The sequence below is a fragment of the Antrostomus carolinensis genome, unplaced genomic scaffold (genome assembly GCF_000700745.2).
Source record: "Antrostomus carolinensis isolate BGI_N321 unplaced genomic scaffold, ASM70074v2 scaffold15736, whole genome shotgun sequence".
Classification (NCBI taxonomy): domain Eukaryota; kingdom Metazoa; phylum Chordata; class Aves; order Caprimulgiformes; family Caprimulgidae; genus Antrostomus; species Antrostomus carolinensis.
In genome coordinates, this window is record NW_010321293.1 from 273 (window position 1) to 13,451 (window position 13,179).

The 13,179-nt window shown below is 40.9% G+C and overlaps 1 protein-coding gene across 1 annotated transcript in view; it reads right to left on the reverse strand.

The window, feature by feature from the left end:
• Window positions 1–8,672: 8,672 nt before the first annotated feature.
• SPECC1 (sperm antigen with calponin homology and coiled-coil domains 1) overlaps window positions 8,673–13,179 on the reverse strand; it is a 72,566-nt gene continuing 68,059 nt past the window's right edge. Inside the window, exons 12-14 of the mRNA XM_010169883.1 lie at window positions 10,298–10,414; window positions 9,803–9,862; window positions 8,673–9,028 (exon numbers count right to left, since the gene is read on the reverse strand). Of these exons, the coding sequence (XP_010168185.1) occupies window positions 8,939–9,028; window positions 9,803–9,862; window positions 10,298–10,414 (267 nt within the window). The 3' untranslated portion in view covers window positions 8,673–8,938. The remainder of the gene's footprint in view (window positions 9,029–9,802; window positions 9,863–10,297; window positions 10,415–13,179) is intronic.

Below are 13,179 nucleotides of genomic sequence, written 5' to 3' on the forward strand. Positions count from 1 at the left end.
GAGGAGTTCATTTGCTTCCTTGACTAGAGTGTGGGAGTGGCTCACTAGGAGAGAGAGAGGATGAGGTGTCTGAGAAGAATGACAGTACATCAAAGTGGAAGTAGGGTTTCAACTGCTGCATAGTCTTTCCTTTTTTTAAGCCAAGAGAAGAGGTAAGATGGAGCTTTGCACAGGTGGTCTACAGCTGTCTGTGTGGAGCAGGTTAGAAAAAGCACTTGCTCTCATGTTAATTCTCTTAATCTTGTTACTTTCTCTTTAACCAGCTTAAACTAATCATGTGTGAGTAAGGATAAGACCTCGGTCATTGCTATGTACTTAAGAAGGGACAGCAGTTCACGTTCTAGATATGTGAATAATGTTTAGCCACACTGGCATTTTACAGCTTTCATTTTCTTCCTGCCATGCTCAATAAAAAGCACTGATTGCCCCCATAATCGCTGCTGTCTTTCCTGGGTGACATTTACTTCAGGGTCCTGCTACCCAGAGTTTGTGCCTGTAGTTTTCCAGCATCAAATTCTGAAAAACTATACTTGGGAGACTTCAGCCACCTGGTTCTGACCTTTGCAGCCCATCAAATCTTAATCTGGAAGATGACTTATTCTACTCTTATTGCTTATGCTTCTCTACCATCTTTTATGGCTTTTATCTTTCAAGCACATGGATAACTAGGACAACTTCTCACCTAATGCTCACCTGCACTGACTTCCTGTCCAAACATCACTACAGCTATTGCAACCTTGAAAGAGGAGATACACAAAGTCGTTTTATGTACACTGGAGACACAGGTAGTTGGACAATCCAAGAAGATGGGGTAAGGTGCTTGCCTGGCTTTGGAAGCTGGTCAATATAGGGGTCAGGAGGGAACTACTGCAGCTTACAGCCCATTTCCTTTCTTCTGAGCCACATGCTCTTTAAAAAGTTACATTGAAAACATGGCCATTCTGAATTACAGCACTACAGAAACTTCTGCTCCTCCAGAAAAACTTCTGACAGTGAAACAGACATCTTTCACTGGAGAACAGAAAGAGATCTGCCTCTGAAGATTTGGAAGTCCAGTGTTTCTGGGAAGACCTGCTAGGAGTCAGAATGGCCACTCAAAGTAAGCAAGCAGGGTAGTTCAGAAGTTATAACTGAACCATGATCTGAGTTTCTATCCATTTAGCTATCAGGAGCCTGGGAATTTGGGGTAAAAAGAGCATTATTAATGACTAAGGGGAGACATGAAAGGATTGGCTTGGAGATGGGGGAGGCTGAAAAATACATTAATAAGCTTTTCCTGAAAACAAGAGAAGAAAACTTTGTGTTTTGTACCAATTACAATTCCAGCAAGGACTATGGGGACAGGTTTTTTAAAGAGCCAACAAACAGAGAGATCTTGTTTGATCATTTGTTTGAAACCAAAGCAAACATCTTGCTACCCACTGGTATCTCCATACTGCACAGAGGACAGATGAACCCTGACAGCAGTGTCTCAGGAGATTAATGTCTCTTTAGAGACAGAGAACGGGACTGAGACTCATCATGTGCAATTTTTGTTCACTGGTCTGTAAGGCAGAAATTTTGCCTTTCCACATCCCAGGACTCAAGAGCCTAACTCCATCAAAAAATGGCTGAGTGCTACCAGACATGAAGGATAATGTCCTACAAGCATAGCCAACAGTTTAATTCATGGGGAAAAAAACCAAAACAAAACCCTAAAAACTTCACTCATTGAAGTGACTGCAACATGCAGACAGAAATGACCAATTTTATGTCTCAGCCAAGATCTGGTTGGGTGACAGGACGATGGAAATGAGGTGGTTGGTCACACACAGCTTTGAATGCCAACCTGTAACCAGCTCTAGTGAAACAATAATTTCTACTTGTGTCACAAATACAGGTGGGGAGTCCGGATAGATCACAACTTCCGCAAGCAGGGCTAGACAACCAGGATTTCACCCCATCGGGGCTAAACAACATCACAAAACCAATCTGGTCTGGTTATTAACTAATTCAATTATAATGCTGCATATTAACCCTAGCTTGTGGTTGGAGGCTGTATAAACTCCTAGCAAATACAGTCATTGCCCCAAAGGTTTTATAGCTAAAAAAGACAAGGGCAGACAAAAGGAGAGAGAAAACACATCAGTGAAGGATTGGGAATTTAGACAGACATGAACTGCCTTATTCCAAGGTCACACAACCAGTGAACTTTAGTATTCAGAGTCCTGCCCTTCACACTTTAAGCAGAACACGAGCCTGTGTTCCTGGTGATGGCAAGATTTCCACATAGCAAACCAGGGCTGGTTCTGAGAATTCCTTTGCAGAAGACAATTGAGCTGCAAATATTGAGTCTAGTGCTTTCTAACTGAGCTACAGCAAACCTTCAAAATAAAGTGCAGTGGCAGCTTGAAAAAATTAAGAACTCCAGTTTGCCATTTCATGTGGTCATGCTTTGTCCAGGAGATAAAGCCACCTGGATTAGACAAATCATCAAAACAACACTGCTTTGCCTGTGACGTTGCCTCAAGAAAGGATCAGCCCAGCATTAAAAATCCAGGTCTGAAACATAAACCTTAGGTGGGGAAAGGCAAAGTAATTTGGATTATGTAAATGAGAACTTTTTCCCATAAGGTTTTGTCCACCCAGCTGGACACAAACGTACCTGAGAGGCTTGAAGAGATTTAAATGCTCATTTTGTTTATCTTGTTTTCTTTGCCAACTCAGCAATTTTGATGGTTCTAGTGCTGCCACTACCACCATGAGGTAAAGGCTGTGAAAGTGTTCTGGAATTTGATCTCAGCATCTTTGAAAGCTTTGTAGTAGATTGGATAGTGATTAGAGCACATCATCTATGGCATTGAATTCCTCAGCAGCAGAGGCAGGTCTCCACAGTGCTGGAAAAATGGAATTCTCTCTAGGGATACAGTCTAGAACTTGGGAAGCCCTCCTTTACTCCATGCAGAGTGTTTATAATAAATGTCACCATCAGCATCATTGCTTGGCATGCCAGCTTTGACAGGGAGTCATTACTTTTGCCCTCTTTTCCACTCCATAGCTCAGCCTGAAATTCCAACACAAACTTCATTTTCCCTGGTAGTGTCACTAGTCGGATGGTGATGCTCAATCTGCACAGTGTGAACTCAGTCAGGATGCTCTGGTTCCTGTTGTGGTCTGGTTGCTGGCACAGCTGTAGGATTTCAGTGTTTGCAGGGTTTTTATTCACAGAGAGCAGAGGAATCTCAGTGTCACTAGTTGGATGGTGATGCTCAATCTGCAGTGTGAACTCAATCAGGATGCTCTGGCTCCTGTTGTGGTCTGGTTGCTGGCACAGCCGTAGGATTTCAGTGTTTGTAGGGTTTTTATTCACAGAGAGCAGAGGAATCTCTTCCCAGCACTACGTACGTGCTGCGCTCATCCTCTGCATCGCGTGTCACGTCCTGACGCTGTTACCAGGTGAACTGCACTCTGTGAGTTGTAACTCATCTTGCCTCTTGGCTTACTGGTGACATTTTTATACTTACTCCAGTCACAAGTCCTTGCTTCTGCTGTTTGACTAATTATTTCTTAATCCTCTAGTCATTTAAGAGAAGAGACATACCGGTCTCCTCTGTGTTCTTGCCTTTGCACTAGGATGATTTCCTGCTGTCTATTTGTTTCAGAAACTGAGAGATCTCTTGCACTCCTTTATCCCCAAGACAATCTTCTGAAAGACACCCAAATGCATCTAAGTTACTTAAATAATGGAACTTGATGTATTTATGAAAAAAAGATTCTGACCAATTTTTCTTTGTGTGAACCATGAGTATCTTTTAAAAACTCTCCTGGGAGTGCTGCTTCCCAGCAGACTGTAGAAGGATCTGTTTTCTATGTAGACATTTGAAACATTACAACAACCATCAGAAACAGAAAAAGATTTATTAGAAATATTACACAGATTTTTGCATCATACATTTTAATAATGTTAATTTTTAAATATTAGCATGTCCAAATCTGGCAATGCCTACTATATACATTCTAATGTGCTCTTTGTATAAATTAGATGATGATGTAACATCTGTACCCAACAGAGAAAGCTAAAGTATTTGCTGTTAGAGGTGATTATCCCATATGACAAATTCAAACCTGGACCAACAATCAATAAAAACATTGTGGCCAGCACTGCCCAGTGGAACTTGGCACACGTGCAAGTCAAAAATGTAGAGACCATCAGTTAAGAAAAATGTTAATTGCAGTTCAGTTGTAAGCTTGATTTTACACCATACTGGTGAGTGAGTCTAAATGGCACTGGAGTCTGTAAAAACCAATATAGTCTAGCATAGTAGAAGTTATTGCTGGGTTTAAAAATGTCTTCATGCTCAGTGCCCTGAGACTTTTTAGGCAAAAGCCCTCTTTTGACAGGAAAATGCATAATCTCATCCCATACAGACTCTGCCTTTTATCAGATACCCAAGGCACAGCTTTGCAAACAGCTGGCCCCGTCAGATACTTCCTTGTGGAAGACCCGGTACCATAAGCACAGAAAGATGAGAGAGGTACAAAGAAACTAATGAGCTAACACTTGTATTTTCATTGCCAAGGAAGGGGGAAAGTCAGTGAAGTGAAAGAGTTCCAAGTCAGGAATCAAAGAGGGAAGAACCAATCGTTCTGCCACTGTGCGCTTATTTGGTTTGGACAGAAAACTTGCACAGAACTGGTTGCACAGACGAAACAAGAGAAATCATAGATAAAACCAGTAAAAAACAACTTGAAATTACAAAAAGAAAACCTGCCAAAACTCAAAGAGAATGTGTCTCACTGAGAGGAAACTGAAAACATGCATAAATCAGAAATCACTCTGCTTAGAACAGCAGCCTTGCTGCAGCACGGGGAGAACCGGGAAATCTCTGTCCCCTTTGCCTTTCCCCGTCTGTCACAGGCACAGGAAGGGGAACCTGGCAAAGGCAGCACACACCCTGCTCTCTTCCCTCCTCATCTTCTGAGATCCACCCCAGGTTGCACTCTTAGGAGAAATGTCACTCAGGATGACAGTCAGTAAGGACTCTCAAGGTGATGTCCTTTGCTGTCCATAAAGGCCCAGGTATGTATGTCCCATATATGCCCCTCTCCTCACACGCTGGACTTCCACTCCACCCAGTTTCATCGTGTACTTTCAGAAATAGCTCATCAAACTTCCTAGAAAACCTTCTTAAGAGGGCTGAGTCTGGGCTCACTTCTCAGCACCTCTGTACCTTCCCAAACCACGAAACAATTTGTACCTTCTGTGACTCACCAGAAATCCTGGGAGGCAGACTGCATACTTTTCACACTTGTATCTCCTTTCCTCTCTAACAGCCATAGTACAACAGTCACACGATGCAATATCCCTCCATGGAACTTCACTGAAATCCCCATCCTAACCATCCTTCTCACGTGCTCCTCCAAAATTGGCTATTTGGTTCCTTGCAGTCTGACAGACTACCCGAGTACATGCATGTGCAGGGATGCTTAAGAGTGACCACATATTTAGGGAGCATACAGGGACATGGGGAAGAGATTTCATCTGCCTGCACCAGGGAAAGATCCCCTAACTCCTAAGAGGCAAAGACAAAAAGGATTCAGGCAAACTGTTACTGATACATCATCACACTTTCCATTCTAGGACATTTTCAGAGGATTCTCAGAACTTCTACGAAGACTATCCCTTCACCTTCTAGCTTAACTTAATTATCAAGCTCTCTAATATTAAAGGCAGCTGGAACTTACATTTTGCAGTTCAAATTTGAGAGGTTTTACAGGAGCCTGTAGATTTTCTGAAAATCAGCCTGGTCTGCAGCAACTCGTGTGGGATAAATTTAAATTCATATTCAAATTTTAAGGCAGCATGAAAAAAACAACAGTAATTTCTGAAAATCCAGGTCTAGAAATGTAAACTATGCAAAGCTCAAAATGAAGAAAAAATACACAATATTGTAATGGTTAAATGAACAAATAAAGAATAATCTTAATCTCAAAAAATAATCCAAAAGAGCATCTCTCAAAGTATCAACATTCCAAATGAGATGTTTTGCAGGTTCAAGGACTAAAAAGTAACATTGAGCAGCTGGTGAACCTGAGCATCTTCTTCCCTATTGAGGGACAGCTGCTTGTTCTAACTCCTAGATAAGCAGAACATTTTTAAGAATATACCATTAGAATTGGGTAGAATTAGTGTTTGGTCTATGCTACTGGGGGGCATGGGAGAAGTAGCTGCAAAGAAATGACAGAAACACTGCTTGGCAAAAATAATTTGGGAAAAAAAAAAAGCTGCTAGATCAAACAGAAGGGTTTGTAAGTTTAGAATAAGTCTCGGAGAAACAGATTAGAATAAATGTCAGAGCAGCACTTGAAGCAAATGACACTGACACATTAGATAACATCGATATTTAGTGTACATCTGACAGTCACATGGAACACACGCTTCCAGTGACCAGAGGGTTAAGATGATCTTTCTTTTTTAGATCAAGTGGAGCCCTCTGACTTTGAAATGTTTACCAGACGCTGGGAATTAAAACAGTTTTTCTCATCCCTACAAGTGCCCGATCCAAAGCCCACTGAGGAATATGGAATTTTCTGTGTTGACTTCACTATGCTTTGAACTACAGCCCGCTGGAGAGAACTGGGATCTCTGCCAATGGACACCTCGAGGGAAAAGAGCCTGCTGCATCCACAAGCAACGGAGCCCAGCAGTGTGACTGCCTTCCTAAATGAACTCGGCTTAGCAGCTATTTTTCTCTTCCATCTTATCACATAACAGGAGACTTGTATTTGAGAACACTTAGAGCGACTCATCCTACATTCTCTAGGGATGGCAGAGTGTATGCTGAAAAATACTGGAGAGTTAATTCCATCTAGAAAGCACTCTCTTGCAAAGAAATCATTCTGCCCAGCATTTGCAACTGCTTTCTCACAGTATAGGATGACACAAAGAGTGCAAGGGCGCTGTAAGTGCGTGCCACTGTCCTTTTTTATCACACAGACTCTCAAAAGATGGGAATCAGGCTTTCCTGGGGGCAATGGATTAGAATAAATGTCAGACTAAAACTAAGAGCAAGTGATGCTTTTCTCCTCCTGTGAAATAGGCATCCACTCCATTCCTCCAGCTTCCTTTCTGTTCAGTACACTCACTGACCTTGGCCACTGTCATCTACCCCTTCATCCAGTATTTTGCTGGGAGAAAACAAAAGTCTGAAATAGGTTGTTTACTAATTAAATAGTATTAAAAAAAAACAAGCAACAAAGCACTGTGGGGAAACCAGAGGCTGAGATCAGTCACCTGCAAAGCCCCAGAAAACCTGAAAACAAGTTTCTTCTGTGAAATTGCTTGTTTCTATTTCATGAGCCTTTTTTCAGGAGTTAAGAGCAGTGAGCACGTACTATTATTTTTTGTAAGAGAGAAATGATCCCTAGTTCCCTATAATTAACATTCAGAAAGCATCAAGTCTGGTCACAGGGTTAAAATGTGTTAATTAAACAACAACTTTCTTCTACCAGAATAATCTAAAGCAGCTAGGCAGCCTTCTATGAGGTCCTGTGCAAAGGATGCTCTCCAAGACCCGCTCTCCTAGAACAGATTAAGCAGCCTGTTTGATCCTGCTACCCTTGAAGACAAACAGAAAATTTAACTTCATGAAGTGAAACAAGAGAAACGATCTAACGGAAATTAAACAGTATCTTTTAGACGTTACCAGTGTTACTGAGGTGGAAAGCTATCCTCCGGCGCCTTAGAGATTTCCAGGACACAGAGAGGGGTTCCAGTTACATCCTTTGTAACTTGTGGAGTGAAGCTGCAACTTCCATTGGTGCTAATACATTACTGTGTTCTTTACAGGGTAACATCACTTCCAAGCATGTTCCTTTACAGGGTAACATCACTTCCAAGCATGTGACAGTGCCCCATGGACTATATTTTATTGGACGGGGCACAGGCTGTCTCAAGATTCATGTCTCTACACAGCAATTACATATTTGTGCTGATTATACAGGATCAACACAGCAGAAAGAAGTTACTCCGCTCAATCCACAAAAATATGAACTACTGAGATGTCACTGTATTGCTTAGAGAGTCATCAGCTGATTACTGGCACCCTGCAAACTAAAGCTAGTGAATTGTATTTGCAATATTCTTATGATAACTGTGCCTGCACAGTCAGCTGGGAAACTGAGCTCGGGCTTCCCGTAGTAATCAAGTAGCAAAGTTGTAGTAATAAAGCTATTTCTCCTCAAAGAGATTACTTCTGTTTGATCTGAAATGAAGCCCCAGCACCTAACAGGATCTTTTAGAGTTCTTTCAGTAACTGGTGATGGAACAGAGTGTGGTTCTGAGTTACAAATGATCCTGTTGTTATCCTGCTGGTTAAGCTGTGACAAGCAAACTAGTATACTTACTGGTCAGATACGTGAGAATAACTCAGGTTAAGGTTCTACACACTTCTGTGCACCTGTCATGGTGTTTTATAAAATATATGGAGGCAAGAAAACAACACGTACTGGGGATGAGTTAAGCATGTTTTGGCAAGAGCAGCACTTTTGTGAGCTTTTGTATTACTATTAATCTCCCAGCCTCCCTTGAGTGCCAGCACAGTCCACACTGATTTAGAACTTCATTTTGTAGCAGGTCTCCTGTTGGTGGAGTCAGGTTTGAGGCAAACATTGTTTAGCACAAGGGATCCTCTTCAGAAATATCCCAGGTGTGTTCAAAAACGCTTTGCTATTTCCACGTGGGAATAAAATTACAGATTAATTTGGTTTGTATAGATGGACAATCAATATTTATTTGGTTGCAGTCCCAGATGTAATCAAAGTTATGGAAGAGCTTTCTTTCAAACTAAGAGCTTAGGCTGGTTGTGGAAGAGGAGCAAGTAGATTTTTAAAGTGATCGAGTGCATCTGTAGCATTCTTTGTTCTCTTCCCCACTTCTGTCCACCTCTTGCTCTGCATCTCAGGTCTCAAAGTACTTGTAAATCTGGGCGACGTACTGCATCACGCTCTGCCAGTCTGGCCGGTCTGTGTACATCATCTCACTGAGTTCCTGCACAGGACAGACACACCATCAAAACTTAGTCAAGTACCATCACTGGGAACATCACAAGGTCCTCTGAGTAGCTGTGGCTATTGAACACTACTTCTGCTTCCATTCCAGAGCTCCTTAAAGCCACATAGAGTGTAACAGTCCATGGGAATCATCTATTGGCCTAGTGCAATTCTGAAACTCAGTAACAAACTAGTTAAACAGCCATATGCATTCTACATTCTGAAAAGATTTATTCCATCTTTCTTCCATGCAATCAAAGATCAATTCTCTATATAACTTCATTTAAATTGCTGCTTCTGTGCATGTTTTTAGTTCTGTATTTAGATCATGAATTCCGTAACATTTTTTCCTTCTTATTAAATTTCTCTTCCTTGTCATCATATTGTTGATTTTAAAAAAGGCTTTTAAAACAGTTTAACAAATTATCTTTCTGTTTCCTAAAACACTAAAACAAAAGGAAAGAAAATGGTCTAACAGGCAAGTCTGCCCATGAAAACAGGAATCATCTGGAACTGAATTCTAAGAGGACATAATCAATACTCTCATTTCAATACTAGATGACCTCCAGAAGTTCCTTCAAATTATATTAATTCTATGATTCTAAAAATTCTTTCAAGAAGTTCTCCTAACACTATGAACTTTCAGAGGTGGTGGTGCTGCCTTCCCTGTGTGGACACTTTCAGTACAAGCTGACTGACCGGCCACAAGGCAACAAAGGTTTTGGAACACTGCATGCAGCATATCTTCCCCTGCTAAAAGAAGGTTACTCACCAGGCTGGGTTTGATGCCTACACTTTCAGCAGCTTGAAATGCTAACAGCAGATTTCTCTTCTGTAAAAATAAAACAAAAGTTCAAAAGGATTATCATCAAAGTATGATTCCTACACCCTACCTTGCATCTGGTTAATAAGTTTAAATGAGCAGGTATATTTGAAAACTGAAAAACACTAGATTCAATACTTTTACATAGACACTTTTTTGTATTATAAGGTGTAATTACAAACAAGTTCTTTGTCTTTGAATAGCTCATGTACTTTTCCCCAAGCTACAGCCTTCTCTTTTTGACAAATAGGTTACTGTGAAACTGATTACAACTGGACAAAAGACCCACTGAGGTCCTGTTTTTGTCATGAGTGAAAGGTTTCTGAAGAGGTGTTAATTAATATAAGGCATTCCTGTATGTGTCTCCAACACATATCCATCAAAACTGATAATGTTCACTGTGAATTCTGCAAATTGTGTAGGAGCAGGTACAACAAAACTTACTTTATCCTGGCTGTTGAGCTCCTGGTAAGGAATGTGCGCAGGCAAATATGTGTGCAGGAGAGCGCAGAAGGCCAGCCCATCACTCCAGCTGCTGCTGAAGTTGGTAATATCAATATTCTGTAAGAGAAAACATGAACCATCCCTGAAGAGTGCTACACAACAAAAAAAAATATCTCCAAACAATAGTTTTTATGCAGTCATGAAACAAAAACTCAGAGTATTAAAGGAACATAGGTTTACATTTTCCATTCTCCCCTTCTTTTTCATGTGAAGTAGAAAGATAGTAGAATGGCAAAGAAAATAAGATGGCAAGTTTCAAAGTCCTGGATAAGGGATTATTAAGGAATTAAATGTTTTTCACACCAGGCCCCAAAGAGAGAGACTCTCTCCAATGCTTTCCAGAAGGTGAGAAATACCACGTGCAGCACGTGCTGCAGCTGCAGTTTTCCTGTGGTGGCAAGTAGGACTTTATCTGGTCCCTTTCAGTCACAGAAAGGCAGAAATATGATTCCTCCAGCACCTACAAGAGAAGTCCTTGATATTTAAAAATGGTGTTTTGCAGTTGATTTCAGGCTTCCTTGTCTCAGGATGTGTAACAGAGGGATGGATTCTTCTAATGCTCGTTTGCACTGACTGGCCCTACCAGAACACTAAGGAATTCTCATGGCTGAGTTTTCCTCCTGTGGTAGTAGTTGTAGTTCCAAATACCAGCTAAAAATAAAACAGTAAACTAAGTGATATTGCTTAGAAAAGCAACAGCTGCTGGAGCATGGAAGGCTCCAGGACATGACAGTACTGCACCACCTCTCACACCACGGCAGGTGTGGAGCTACCCTCAAATCATTCTCACAAGCCACATCTTCCTGTGTGCTGAACTTCAACCCAGACTCTCTGCCACTTCATTTTCTTTATTTAGCTATTTGCTGGTTTCTTTCAAGATTCCCCAAAAGACAAAGCTTTTACTGCATCTCTCATACCAAAGCTAATGCAGATGCACTAAAAACCCAGACAGGAAGTATTTTAGCATACGCTCTTCACTTACGATGCCTCACTGATTAGTTGTCCAACCTGGACTTTGTCCAGTCAGACAGGATTGCAGATTAGTAATAAATGTCCATAAACAAACATGACTCAAATTCAAGCAGTACAGAATATTTCAGGTTAAAATACTCTGGTTGTAATAAATCTACACATCTAATGGGCTCAGAAAGCAGGCCATCAACAGCAGACATTACCACACTGCACCAGCCACCACATTGTATTTTGCTCTATTAACATCTGTCAATGGAGATAAAAGAAAAGCAATGGAGTGGCTGAATACCATCACAAGAAAAAAAAAATCACTCTGAAAGCTGCAAAAGGGATTTTAGGCTTTGCCTAATCCATAAAGTCACACCATGGAAGTCCAACTTTGTGTTATGGAATTGGCTGAAGCTGGATTACTCTGCTTTCTTGGCATTTCAGACAAACAAGTTACTGTTTATCAATCTGCAGTTAGTGGGAAGGGACTGACTGCCAAAATTACAGAGGTGTTTTTACTCAGGCCAATATATTTTATCAGTAAATAGCTTACCATCAAATGCCAATATTCTCATTTTATATTGTATGACAGAAATAGAAAGTGGAGGTAAGTCCCCTCCCCAGCCAAAGGCCATGGAAACAGGAACAAACAAAGCCTTAGTTAAGCAACAGGACTAGACAAAAAAGCAAGTCATGTCTGTGTGGAAACTTTACACCCTATCCTCGTTTTCATGATGCTATTATGAGAGACACATGAGATACAAAACTGTTCCTTCTACAATATTTCACCAGCCCAGCATCAGTTTGATAATTTTGCTCTCCTTTGTATTTTTAACTACACCTAAGATTCTTCTCCTCTTCCCATCTAACAATATCTAGAGATAAGAAGTGCTAATGTCTACAATAAAATCAGAACTAGGTCCAAAAATTCTCACATCTCCAACAGCATTGTCCAGCCAGTCGTTTTTTGGTAATTCTTAGATCAGAGTCTAACAAAACAGCAAAATTTCAAGGATGGGGTTCTGCTGACAATATTTAAACCACAGATGAAATCTACTGCAAAGTGGTATGTCATGATCAACAGAGAAAATGAACTCAAGTCTGAATTTTTGTCCTGAATGTAAACCCAAAGCAAGTGTTCAAAGGTCCAGCTCAATTGTTCAGTTACTAGTACAACAACAAACACTTAGACATACTCAAAACCACTCAGTTGCTATTTCATATCCACCAAGCATCAGTGAATTGTGGTTTTTCCTCCTCTAAACAAATCCACTTCCATTTCATACATGGTATAAACCCCTCTCTTCAGCATTTCATCTTGGATTCTGCATTAACAGCTTTTCAGTTTGGGATATAAGGACAAGGTAAATGAAAACTGGTTTTTTGTGTTTTGATACACTGCAGCTTTACTTCTAATATCTCCCCATTACACCACACCGAGAGGAATTAAGTTAAAATAGAGGCACTCTGATTTCTCAGGAGATCTCTGCTCTGCTGAAGCTGGGGGGGGAAGGGAAAACAATTTAGGGAATGAATTTAGGGAAACTATTCACTTCTCTTGATTATTTTGGCAGTGGAACCTGTCTCAGTCTTTCTGCCACACCTCTCTGTTCCTCAACACACAGTCCATGACTGTGTGGGAGCTGTTTGTGTACATGCTGGTTGTTAATGTACACTTCCAAACTGCAGGATAGAGAGTTTGATGATTTCTCTGTTCCCAGTGTGCTTCCAGCAGAATCCCCACCCTAAGCTCTGAAAAACTGCATGTGGCTTCTCACGAGAGACCTACAAGTTCACCTATATGGGATGGCAAATTTTAGGAGGAATATGCACCATCAGAGTGTAGGCAGAATGGATGTAGG